The sequence below is a fragment of the Echinops telfairi genome, unplaced genomic scaffold (assembly GCF_000313985.2).
Source record: "Echinops telfairi isolate 266 unplaced genomic scaffold, ASM31398v2 ScPeMD7_7469;HRSCAF=8507_1, whole genome shotgun sequence".
NCBI lineage: Eukaryota > Metazoa > Chordata > Mammalia > Afrosoricida > Tenrecidae > Echinops > Echinops telfairi.
In genome coordinates this window covers 74546214-74559362 of record NW_022111373.1, presented here as the reverse complement: position 1 = coordinate 74559362, position 13149 = coordinate 74546214, and the positions used below count along the sequence as shown (strand labels likewise).

Below are 13149 nucleotides of genomic sequence, written 5' to 3'. Positions count from 1 at the left end.
TAATGATTTTTAATCTTATTTCCCTCTTTTTTAACTACAAAATTTGAGTCTGTTAATGTTCTGAGAGGGAGTCATTTGTTTTAATCTAATAAAAATATACCCTATATATACACTCTTATGAGACTGCTATCATAGCTGTCAGAGCACAGATAATGACATGCAATATGATTGGTAGCATTCAACAATAGCTACTATTTAAAGCTATCGCTTTTATGTTACATATAAGATTTAATTTCTATTATAATATCCAACACACATGTGTGTACATGTGTGCTTCTGGTTAGGTGCTATTGAGTGGATTTCGATTCCATTTCAAAGCTAGTTTCAACCCCAATCCTTTGTCTTTCACTGAGGCTCCCATGGTCAGCGGTCAGAAGCAGGTAGGAATTAGAGGGGTTGGTATCCAGACTGGTATCCAGAACACCAACACCAACCATCCAGGTTTAACGACCTCTTTTAGCCACTGGTTTTCTCAGCTGCTAACTCCGTGACTTAGTGAGGCAAAGATGCAGCCCTCTGCTCCCCCGAAAATTGCTACCTAGAGAACCCTATGGTGTTTTGGATCCCAGTTACTTTGTGAAGCCAGTACCGCCTCTCCTGGGAATGGGTCCCCCCTTTCTCTACCACTACGGCTGTCCTGGAAGCAACTGTGCTGCAACAGGAGTCAGCCCTCTGTGCCACTTCCTGGACAGTTCTGTGGCCTGGGCAGTCTGAGAACATCAGCTCCGGGTATTTTGGGTAGTCTCATGCCTCACTCTCTGGCATCAAGTTGAGTCTGACTCAAAATAACTCTAGTAGGATAGGGTAGCACTGTCCTGTGGGTTTCTGAGCTTATAACTTTTACCGGAATAAAAAGCTTTATCTTTCTCCCTACGAGCAGCTGCTGGTTTCAAACTGCTGACCTTGTGGATAGCAGCCCAACACAAAACTCACTACACCACCAGGGCTCCCTGTAACATGTAGAGTGGAGAAATTGCTGGTGGTTGGCTTTCCAGTACCCCCCCCCCCCCACCCCCACCCCCCGCAGCAATAAGGAGGCAGCCTGAAGACAGCAGTCCCTGGGGCCTCATCCAAGCCCGTGCCTGAGTTTTGCCACGCAGGCATTCTGAAAGATGTCCTTGTGCCCTGCTAAGTAACTCCCCTGTGACTTAAGCTCCAGTTGGGAACCCGTCCCTTGCACCCCCTCTAATTCCTACCTGCTCCTGACCGCTGACCCTTGGAGCCTCAGTGAGGGATCAAGGATTGGGGCTGAAACTAGCTTATGCACACGAGTATTGCATCCCAAGACTAATTTATATTAGTTCCCCGGAAAGTATTTACTTAGTTTCTTCCTTCCTGATCTGAAATACACCTGAAAATAAATGTTACCTATTTTAAAATAGTTGCATTAAAAATAGCCAAATTGAGTCAAACATGTTATCTTGAAAGCAACTGAAAAAACGTTTTGTTTTTTTTTGCAACTTCCCCCCTTTTTTTTGCTTTCCTTTTTTAAATTGTTCTTTTTTTAAAAAATTCATTTTATATTCCATTTCCTATAATAAATGCGCAGCCAAGGGGGAGAGTCTTCAAAGCATTCACTAACAACGTTTCCTCTGCCTTTGTGAATGTGTTATTGAAAGTTTTGCCTTAGCCTCAGCCTTCATTCTTCCAGTAAATAGTGCCCAGTTACTTATCGTTTTAATCTTTACAAGTCAACAATTCATGTATAGTGGTCGAAAACCCAGCCTATCCGTGTATAATTTCCTTCTCTTAAGTGTTTTAAATTCTATACCATTGGCTAAACTAAATGACACTATCAATAGAATTACCCATGAGTATGATTTATAGTGTTCTATTATAAAATAATAATGATGTTTCTAAAGTGAACCAGAGACATACATAAACCATAGACATATGGATGGATTTTGGCCTCACACTTAAGCATAGCCCTAAGCTAAGAATAATTAGTTCTTGTGATGTGGTTCTACTCAATACCTGTTCTCATGAAGAGATTACTGAAGCTGTGGGTATAACAGCAAAGTGTGGTGAAGAAAGCAGATGGTGCCTGGCTATCAGAAAGCTAGTACAGAAAGCTATCTGTAACCTTAAAGACTTGTCTGACAGAAAGCAGCCATCTCAGTGAGGGTTCAACTAACTCCACATGGAAGAAGCACACTAGTTTATGTGATCCAGGGATTGTAAATAATAAAATCCAAATCTGGAGGAGGGAATGGTATCAGAAAACTTAAACTCTGAACAGTAGTTTGCAGAAAGCTATGGATGACAGTGGAAGCCCAAAAGCCATTTACAGAGTCCCCACATACAATAAGTCTCCAGTATCTCTCTGATGATAGTCCAGGGGTGTGAATAGCCTTACAATCAGACAGAGAGCATTGTAAAGTTTGACTATGGCAGATGTAGTTAGGTTAAAATGTCAACACCTTATCATTTGATCTCCTTTTGACTCATTTTAAAGTTGCTTCCGTTTTTATTATTTTCTGCTTTCTTTTCTATTGAGGTCTTTCTGTTCTGTTTTGTCATTGTTGTTGGATTTATCTGTTTTTGTATGATTTCTGTATATGAAATCCCTAGGGGCATGGCAGGGGAGGCTGGGGGGAAACAGGGAGCCAACAAGAATGAGTACAAGAAAGGAAAAAAGTCTTGTGAAATTGATTGTGGTGATGATTGTACAACTTTTCTTAATGTGATTGGACTATTACGTTGTATGATATGTGAATTGTGGCCAAAGAAAAAAATTAAAATTTTTCTGTTGGGCAGGTTAACCAAAGAATAAGTGTATTGTTGCAGGCAGTGAATACATACAGGCCTATAGGACGCTAGAACAGTTAGGGATTTGAAGTTGTTTAGTGATTTTTGCTGTGTCTGGCAACTCAATGAATAAAGCCATGGCAGAGAACAGAGCCTGTCACAATCAAGTGAAAACCATCTTCCCAGGGTGACCCAAAGTCTCTCTGCATACTAGTAAGAGATCAGCGTGCCTCTCTTCGCTCTCAATACAATCTGCAGTCACCCCTGTCCCCGCTCAGACATGATCAGAGATTTAGTACCCGGGTCTGTTATTCTATGGCGCCTTGACATTCAGACTTAGCACAGGTGACAGTTCGCTCTGGATCGCTGTAAAAGGAGGACGGGTGGGTGGGGCAGGGACTCTAATCATGTCAGACAATAACAAAAAAAGTCTTAGTCCCACCTCACAACAGTTTAAGAATAGAATATGCTCTGACCATTTCCAGAACGATTCTATCCAGGTTCTGTGACACGGGTGTTTGTTAAGGCTATATGTGTTTGGGTGTCTTATGCGTGCGTGTTGCTTTGCTATTTTGCTTTTTAAAGCCCCCAATTCCCAGTCTATGACCTTTTGGGGCTGCACTGTCCCCAGGAGGATAGAATGCAACATTTAGCAGGCCAGGTAAAATGCCCTTGCTCCTGCCTTGTCCTTCCAGCTTCCTTCTCCCACACTTGAGTTCATCAAGGCAGAGTGAGTGAAATCATCTTTGGTGAATAATGCTGGACCACGCTGAAAATTGGTGGCTGAGCGCTGGACCCTCGTCATCTCCACGCACATCGTCCCTGACAAGGTAACCCATGGTTACTGAGCTGGATCAGTTGAGGGGCAGAGAGCTTCCCCTCCCCACTGCGCTATAAAGAGGCACAGCCAGGGGACCCTACCAGCTTCCAGCTCTCAGCCTGGATGAAGGTGTGCTGGCGGAGCCCCCAGGCCCCCGGAGGGAAGTCCACCGGCTGCAGAAGCAAGGCCAGCATGTCCGCTACCTTCAAACTTCAGTGTCACTTCATCCTGATCGTCCTGGTGGCTCTGAGAGGCGAGGGTCGGTACCTAGAGGTGAGCATCCCGGGACCGGTCCATTGCATCTTCCTCTCGCGAGGGTCTCCCTTGAGGGCTGGGCTGGCTGCCTCTGCTAGCCCTCTTTACTCCGCCACAGTGGGTCTTGGCTCTTTCCTTCCTGTGTGCGGGGTGGGGGGCGCGCTAACTCCCCGATCTTCCTCGCTGCGCGATCATACCCCAAGCCGCCTAACCCTGGGGCAGTTGGGATGCCCTGGTCTGAAGGGTCTCAGAAAGACCTCCGGACCCCCGGGGAGACTTTGGACCACCCACCCCGGCTCTCCTCTTGGCTGTGGGACAGAGTCGGCGCTTTGCCCCCGCTCCCACCCCGACTCCTTTCTTTGCCGCCCACTAAACTACCCCCCTCCCCCACGGACCCCTGTTCCTTTCCAGCTGCGGGAAGCGGCGGACCAGGACCGGTTCCTCCTCTTCGGCTCAGACCTGAAGCGGGCGCTGGAGGGGGAGCAGCCCTACCGCCGCGCCCTGCGTGAGTCTCCGCCAGCGGCGGCGGGGGGACGGCGGGGGTTCGGGGTCCCTGCGGGGAAAGGAGGTGGCCAGGGCTTTGGGGGCAGGCGGGGGCGACGCTCCGGGGGGCTGGGAGTCGGGGCGCAGGGTGGCGGGCAGAGCCAGGGACGGAGGGCGCGCCCGCACGCGGTGGCCCCGCCGCCCTCCCCGCAGGCTGCCTGGACCTGCTGAGCCTCCCGGGCCAGTTCACCTTCACCGCCGCCCGGCCGCAGCTCCACTGCGCCGCCTTCTTCATCAGCGAGCCCGAGGAGTTCATCAGCGTCCGCTACGACGCGGTGGCCATCGACTGTCAGGGCGGGGACTTCCTGCAGGTGAGGCGGGGCGGGGGGCCAGCCCTTCCCCGGAGCCGCAGCCCCGAGCCGGAGCCCGGCACGCCGCAGGTTCGCACCCCGCAGGGGCGCGCTTCTCGTGCGCTCTCGGGGAGCGCTTCCCAGAACTTGACCTGGAGCCGCGAGAGGCCGCAGCCAAACGCACCCGAGCCGCCGGAGCTGCGGAGCTGGAGCCCCAGGTGTCGGACTCCCGCGGCCTGGCTCTCGCCTGCCCCTCTCCTGGGATCCGGGCTCTGGGCTCGCAGTCCGGGTTCCCGGAGCTGGGGGGTGGGGGGGTGGACTGGGGGCGGGGTGTCTAATTTGGGTCAGGAGGGAGGGATGGACGAGGCCCCCCCAGCTCACAATCCGCTCGCCCCCAGCTGTACAGGGGTACCTTAGGCTGGCTGCTGGAGTTTTATTGTTGCCCAAGTAAAAGAATCGTGATTCAAACTTCCAAAGCGGCATTGGGTCGGAACCGGTATAACACATCAGAGGGCCAGTGCTCGGGCCAAGGCCCTGGTCGTGGGGTGGTGGGTGGGTCAGCTCATGTGGCCCTTGGTTGGGAGCCTGCTGCCTGTGGCGATGGTGAAAGCAACCTGTCAATCGCTCCTCCAACTGCACAGTTAAGCGCCTAGGGACGGACCGGCGTCCTGGTCCGAGCGCTGAAGCAGTGGTTCTCCACCCTCCTCATGCCGCGACCTTTTTGGACAGTTCCTTATATGGTGGGACCCCCCCCCAACCATAAAATTATTTTCGTTGCTACTTCATAACTGTCATTTTACTACTGTTATGAATCGAGAGACCCCTGTGAAAGGGTCTTCCTAACCCCCAAGGGGTCGCGACCCACAGGTTGAGAACCGCTCGTTTAAAAGGAGGGAAATGGATCCTCGATCGCTAGTAGCATGTAAAGTGGCTGCCCCGGTGTTGGCTTCGGGTATTTTGGAGGCGTTTTGTTCACATTGCAGCTTTTGTGGAATTTCTCAGGAGGGGGAGGGAGAAAGTGCGAGCAGGGTAAGAGTGCATATTGCCTGTGTCTTCATTGACAAAGTGATCAACTCCAGGATGACAAGGTTCCTTTACTTTCATTAAAGCTACGGACACTTTAAGGAGCCCTGGAGGCGGGGAGGGGGCCGGGGAGGAGCCCTAAGAATCAGGCTGCTAAATTCAAGGTGGGTGACTTGGGAGAAGGATGTGGCAGTCTGCATCTGCAGAGAGGCCGGCCTTGGAAAGGAACCCCGCGGAGCAGTTCCATCCTGCCCTTTCAGGTGACTGTGAGAATCACAGTGGGGGTTTCTAGACACTTGAAAGTGTATAAAGAAAAAGGGACATACTACCTTCAGAGTCAAAATGTACACAAGGAAGCAAGGAGAGGGCAGGGAAAGAAAGGAAGGCCTTCAAGGAGATGGATTGAAACCGGCACTGCAAGTGCGGGCTCAAATAGGAACGCTTGTGAGGGCAGCCAAGAGCTGGGCAGTGTCTCCTTCTGTTGTGCATCACGCAGGTCATGATGGGTCAGAGCAGACTCCATGGCACCTAACAACAACAACAACGAAGCAGGCAGGGGCAGGCAGGTGTCAATTCCTCACTTAAGTCAGAAGGTGCCTGACTAGAAGCGTTCCCCTTTGCAACATACCCATCCTATAAGCAGCCGAAGGAAACGATGATCTGTGTTTGTATTTTTCGTTGGAAGGTATTTGATGGTTGGATTCTCAAGGGGGAGAAGTTTCCCAGTTCCCAGGACCATCCTCTGCCCACCACGGAGCGGTACGTCGACTTCTGCAAGAGTGGTCTTAGCCGAAGGACCATCAGATCCTCCCAGAATGTGGCTATGGTCTTCTTCCGAGTCCAGGAGCCAGGGAACGGATTCACGTTAACCATCACGACGGATCCTAATCTCTTTCGTAAGTGGGCCCCTTGTCCTCTAGGCTGACAAGCCGGATTTGAGGGTCAAATCTGCTTAGGATTATTGCACAGGCTTAGGAAATGGGAGCCGAGGAATGATTTAAATCGGAATTAAAAAGATTTTTTTTATAATTAAAAATGACTTAAAAGATAGTTTTCTCTTCTTTATGAAAATCAAATTGCAGTTTTTAATTTCTTTCTAAGCTAGGTACATCACGGCAGTTAAAAACCACAATTTTCCCCAAAGTCTTATTTTGCGCTCCTAAGGTACTACAATACATTCAGTGATAAACTAATCCCTCCAAGTCATCCCATTTATCATTGATAAGCTTGAGAGACCAACTAGGAGGTAGCAGTCCTTGAGATATTTAGACAAAGACTGAACAACTTCGTGTCTGGGGTGGACCAGCGGTTCTACAGTCCCTAGACCAGCAATTCTCAACCTGTGGGTTGTGACCCCTTTGGGGGTCGAATGACCCTTTCACAGGGGTCGCCTGATTCATAACAGCAGTAAAATGACAATTATGAAGTAGTAACAAAAATCGTTTTATGGTTGGGGGGGTCACCACAACATGAGGAACTGTATTAAAGGGGCACGGCATGAGGAGGGTTGAGAACCACTGCCCCAGACAGGGGACCTCATTCTTACCTTGTGATTCTGAGCCTACCACTCTAATTTAGTTCATCTCTGGTAGATAAAAACAGATTATTCTGTAAAACTCAGTATCCCAGATCCAAATCACATTTTCTTAATCAAAATAAGTTTGTTTATCTGCTTGTTGTTTTCTTCTCAACAAGACAAAATTTTTAGAAGAAGAAAAGTTAAAAGAAAACCTATCACTCATTATTAACATTATGTGGTTGAAAAATGGAGCTTAATCTCCCAAAGAATTTAGTGACTGATCTTCGGCTTTTTACAAAGAAAATAATGTACATATACTTATTGTGAATTAGGTGAAGGCTTATGGAACAGATCAGTTTCCCATCCAACGTTTCAAACACATTTTGTTTAATGTGATTGATTGCAATCTCTATAATGTAACATCGTGTTTATGACTTCCCCACCGTCTTTACTATTTCTGTTCTTCCTTTTCTAACTCATCTGAGTTCTGTCCTGGGGTAAATGCTGCTATTTTGATCTCAAATGGTATGGCTTTTGGTCTCAAATGGCTGTGTGTATCCCCTTAGAGTTATTGTGTTTCTTATAGATGTGTCTATTGTTTGGTTAAAATCTGAGCCACTGGAATTCTCGATCAGGTCTGATGGGTGACTAAGGGCCTTAGATTTCAGAGGACGAGTAAAATAATCCTAGAAGAAAAGGTTGTTTAGAATTCAGAACAGTTCTAGAATCATTAAGAAACCTTACGTATTCTTGAAATTAAGAGTAATTAAAAATATCAGAAGGAGGCAAGAGGCACTTCTATTCGGATCAGTCAGAAAATTCATGTCACTATAATAGGCCAAGTATGAACCCTGGTGGTGTACAGGTTACATATTGGGCTACTAGCCACAAGGTCAGTAGTTTGAAGCCACCAGCAGCTTCTTGGGAGAAAGACAGGGCTTTCTCCTCCCAGAAAGAGGTACAGTCTGGGAAACTCACAGGGGCAGTTCTAGCCTGTCTTATAGAGTCTCTTTGGGTAGAAGTTGACTCAATGGCAGTGGGTTTGTTTTTTTATTATAGGCAAAAATATGCAACTCAGATGCTCCTAGTTTTATAGCTAGAAGAATAACATAAAGTCTGGGTTTGAGACACAAAACAAAAAACTTCAGAAATACTTGGGAATAAAGTAAACGTTAAAAGTTTACCTTTTAGTCAATGTATCATTTAGTATCAAAAATATTTACTGTATTTCTAATCTTTTTGAGCTTATTTCATGACTTTAAAAATTATTTACTGATTTATTGTATTCTTTGTAACCCTAACATCATGGATCCTGACTCAATGAATGAAGGCAGAATTATGTCATCACCTTCAGGCTTCAGTTTATCTGAGACCCCCAGCTTGAACCTGACCCCTACTTCACTGCAGTGTTCCCAGAGCCACTTCAAGTTACATCCAGTTAGGATGTGTGTAGCCATTATTCTAAAAAAGATAACCCTCTGAGATGAGAAGTCTCCTTGTAAGTCCAAGTCCTCTGGACAATGTTCATGCCATTGGTCAGTTTTATTCTCTAAAACCTTGTCTCAAAATGACCTTTAGGATTTGTCCACTGTCTTTCTGGGTCCAAGGTCCAAGGTCACAATGAAGTTCAGAGGATACAATAGAATGAGTGGCTCTCCAAACCCAGCATATGACATAATGCAAGTGTGGCTTGCTTTTGTTTTTGTTTTTCCTCCAAAGCCTGCAATGTCATCTCCCAGACCCCAAATGGGAGGTTTTCCCTGGTGGTCCCACACCAGCATCGCAATTGCAGCTTCTCCATAATTTACCCTGCCGCGATAAAAATATCTGATCTCACCCTGGGGCACTTCCGTGGTCTTCCGTTCAAGGTGAGTTGCTTGCTTCTGATGCATTCTAAAACCTTGACTGTATGAGATCAAAAGCAATCAGGCACAGAAAACCAAGAACACCAGCAGATTGGATAGGTGGTGTTCATTCGTCAGCCCATCTTTGATTGGCTATTCCATCTCCCTTGCACTTGCGTTGACTGCCCTTAACCAAATCTCTCTGATTGCAGTGATGGTGCAAGGCACATACTCAGGTGACCCATCTGAATAACTTTTCTTAAGATGTAAAAATGTTTTCCACTGGTGAAGTGGTGGTATATAATTACAATTGAATTCTCTTGTGCTTGCCTCTTTGACAAAAATTCTCTCCTAGCAGAGCCTAGTGTGAGTCATCTGCACACACAGCTGTTTTTCTGATTATTAGAATTTTCGTTTGCCATGAAGAAAGGCTCTCATTGACAGAGCTGTGCTATGCACGAAGGAAGGCTAAGTATAACATAAAACACGGAGGTGGATTTTCATGTTGCAAAACGCAGTAAAGTTTTGGGAAGACTTTTCCCCATTACATTTCATTCCATTAACTCTGCTTCAAAAAAAAAGAGTTGAAAATCCCTATCAACCTGTTTTCCCATGACCTTAAAATGAATCCTGAGCCTGAGCATATTTTGTTGTTGTTGTTGCCCTGGGAGAGCTCCTTTCCTCGAAGGTCTTCCTCATTTCCTGCTATTTTCTCGTAAGTCTAGGTTAAGAAAGCCCAGCTGTTTGTTGATATCAAAAACAACTATGGTTTCTATTCAGAAAGAATTCAGTGAAAGTCAAATAAGTCTGGCCAGAACTGCAAAAAAGGAATATGACACCACCACCCCCTCCCCTGCCGCCTTTTAAAAAAAGCCCTAAATGCACAGACCAGTGTCTAGCCTTCTAGTTGGAATTCATTGGAAGCATAACCCTTTGGTAAGGACCACGGGTCAGTGAGTGGCTCTCAAGCCTTGCTTGTCATTCTTGCTGCAGAATATCGAGCACACAGGTGTGCTGTAACAGACCGCCGCGCTTTCTTTTTCACTATGGCAACTAAGCATGGCACGTTTCCTGTCATGAATGTAGAGTATTCCTTTCCCAAATCATTCTGCCTGCTTACTGAAGCACTATTATTCTGTTGTTGATAGGTGCAACCGAGTCCGCCCTGACCCATAGCGCCCAGTGCACAACAGAGCCAAACACTGCTGGGTCCCCGTCATCCTCACCATTGTCCCCTTGCGTGTGCCCATGTTGTGGCCACTGTGTCAATCCATCTCCTTGAAGGTCTTCCTCTTTTTCAAAGACCCTTTGCTTTACCAAGCACGAGTTCCTACTATCATGTCCTAATACCTACTATTATTCTAGATGCTGGGAATTAGCCACAAGCCAAATAGGTCTTGCTCACCTGGAACCTACACTGGAGGAGGAGGAGGAGGAGGGAGCAAAATGATAGGGTGCTCCATATATTGACAAGTGCTCTGTAGGAAGTGTGGCAGAGTGGTAGACGCTGTGGCACCCAGTGAAAGGGAGCAGAGGGAGAGGTGGGGAGCCAAGGCTGTCTCTGAGAAAACCCCCCAAACTCACTGCCATCAAGTCGATGCCAACTCAGCAACCCTAAACGACAGGGTAGAACTGCCCCTGTGAGTTTCCGAGACTGGACCTCTTTGCCCCCTCGTTATCCCACATCCCTGAGAAGAAAGCATTTAAATTGAGGCTTCGGCAGCAGGCACAGAGGACCTGGCAACTATAAGAAGAGCTGAAAACAGGGAACAGTAGTGCAGCGGGTCCGAGGCAGCAATGAGCCAGCTGTGCTCCTGGAATGGAGAGGAAGCAAGGGTAGCGGGGGAGTGTATGAGCCAACACTGGGGAGATGAGCAAGGCCATGCCATGGACATGTTCCTCTGCAGGACATATGAGTATTAAGGAGTTGAGTTTATTCTAAGAGCAGAGGGAAACCACTGAAGGAATACAGGCAAGGAGACAACATGATCTCACTCTAAGGACATTCTGCTCCCTTGTGGTTAGTGGGCTACAGAGTGTGGCTAGGAGGTCAATGTCATAGTTTAGGCAAGAGATGATAGTGGCATATTCTAGGGATGAAGAACCTCAACAAAGAAATTCAGGACTGCTATTGAGAAATTGAACCTCACAGAGAAAGTCCCTACACAATGCAGTTTATATCCTTGTTTATGGGAAAAGCTGAGAAGTTTGGGAAGCAGAGAGAAAAGTCATTACCTACCAAGGACTCCTTTCCTCATTCTCATATTAGCTTCTACTTCTTCCCAAAATGTTTATTTTCCATTTTTGTCTCCCAAGTCTGCCTCTTTCTCTTTCACCGCCGGCTGAAATTTGGATCCCATAGAGTCCAGTGAAAAGTTCAATCTTCAGAGATATTCCTCCTGGGCACCAGGAGGGAAGAGAAGACAATTAAGGTTCCTCCTCCCCACCCCCCTTCACTCCCAAATATCTTACTAAGTTTTCCGTACCAGAATATGGAGTGCTGTATACAATAGGTCTAACTTTACTGCTACTTGTTCACTTGATGAAATTCCATGTAAAGCACTCAAGTATGGGCCCCAGGACATGAACGCCCCTTCCCCTTAAAGCTATACATTCCCCCCTGTTTCCTTCTATTGACTAAACTGTTCAAAGGCGAGGTTGTTAGGTGAAAATGTTGAATGACCTGATGTACCAGTCTGATTTGTAAGATACAGATATTAGACTCCGTGGAACTCTGACTCTGTGTGTTCAGCAGTTCAAATAATTCCGTGTGTACAGCCAAGCGATGTGAAAAGCAAAGCATTCTCGTGCATCTCATAAGGGGTTTACAGGATCCCACTTCATCATTACAGTTCTTGAACTTGAAAAAAGACAGCATGCACACATATTTTAAAAAATATGACGAGTCAACCGATTTGGGAAAGCAATTCTTAATAACGTTCCCCGCTCCCTTTTACGTGTCTTTTAATTTCCGGAGTCCTGGATGATAAATGAATGGCATTGGCAGGATGGCTGGGGAGCGGTGGTGGGGATGGGGGGTGGGGATGGAATGAATTCATAGAGCCTGTAATTGGTCAAAGGATTTGACTTTTGTAACTTTTTAAATGTATCTCTTCTGTGGCTTTATTCTTGTAGAAACCCTCAGTGGGCTGTGCGGGAGTAGGAGACTTTGTGGAGCTGCTGGGAGGAACGGGATTGGACCCTTCTAAGATGACACCTTTAGCTGGCCTCTGCCACCCCTTTCATGGCCCTGGTGAGATGTTTCTTGGGTTATTATTTGTGTGCTAATCAGCATTATTTTAAATGCAAACATCTTTTTTTTTTTTTAAGACTGGAAAAGTGAGGTCCACAAAAAACTTCGTCGAGTCAAAATGAGGGCTTTACATTTGAGCCTCTATGCATCTGTATATGAGCATAGAATCCATTATCAAAATATCTGATTTGGGGAGGGGAACCTGTGTGCAATGAAGGTACAAATTCAAGGTTGGCCCTAGGTATGAGTTCAAGGTTGGCACAGGATCAGAAGATGAAGCTTTCTGATCCTGTGCCCTTTCTACCTTTGGGAGGTGACCTTGCTTTTGTATTCTAGAAACTGAAGGTTTTATCTGAACGCTGTAAACCTTAAGTAGCTAGATCATCAATCATAGTATAATAATGAAGTAATAGCTAAAGAGCATATATATATATATTTATATATATAACAAAGAGGTAAACCTTATTAGAAATTATCTTAACTGCTGACTCTCCCCCTGCCATTTCTAACAGATTAACCATCCTCTCACAGGCTACTCCAACGATTAGAGGTAAATTCTAAGTCTAAAAGTGGTCACTGGTAATCAGAGATTGGCTTGGTGTACTCAGGGCATTTAACCAGTTCATTCAGATGGATTGTTAAAATACAGACTCAGATGAAATATAGCTGAGGTGGAAAAGCAAATTCTCAGCAGGGGATCCAACTGGAAAGAACCGGTTGAAAGACCCAAGTACACTGCAGGCCCAACAGAACCACATCTTCCTCAAGGGCCAGAGAATGTGCTACAAGGGATCATGTTCAGATGGGCTGAGGGTAGGTGGGAATTACTGACCATTGACGTACCCCATATTAAT

General features: G+C 46.4%; 1 protein-coding gene across 1 annotated transcript in view; it reads left to right on the top strand.

Moving 5' to 3' along the window:
• Positions 1-3557: 3557 nt before the first annotated feature.
• Positions 3558-13149, top strand: part of LOC101651261 (corticotropin releasing hormone binding protein) — a 13528-nt gene continuing 3936 nt past the window's right edge. The window contains exons 1-6 of the mRNA XM_004703668.3: positions 3558-3841; positions 4235-4328; positions 4520-4677; positions 6365-6575; positions 8918-9066; positions 12178-12295. Of these exons, the coding sequence (XP_004703725.3) occupies positions 3692-3841; positions 4235-4328; positions 4520-4677; positions 6365-6575; positions 8918-9066; positions 12178-12295 (880 nt within the window). The 5' untranslated portion in view covers positions 3558-3691. The remainder of the gene's footprint in view (positions 3842-4234; positions 4329-4519; positions 4678-6364; positions 6576-8917; positions 9067-12177; positions 12296-13149) is intronic.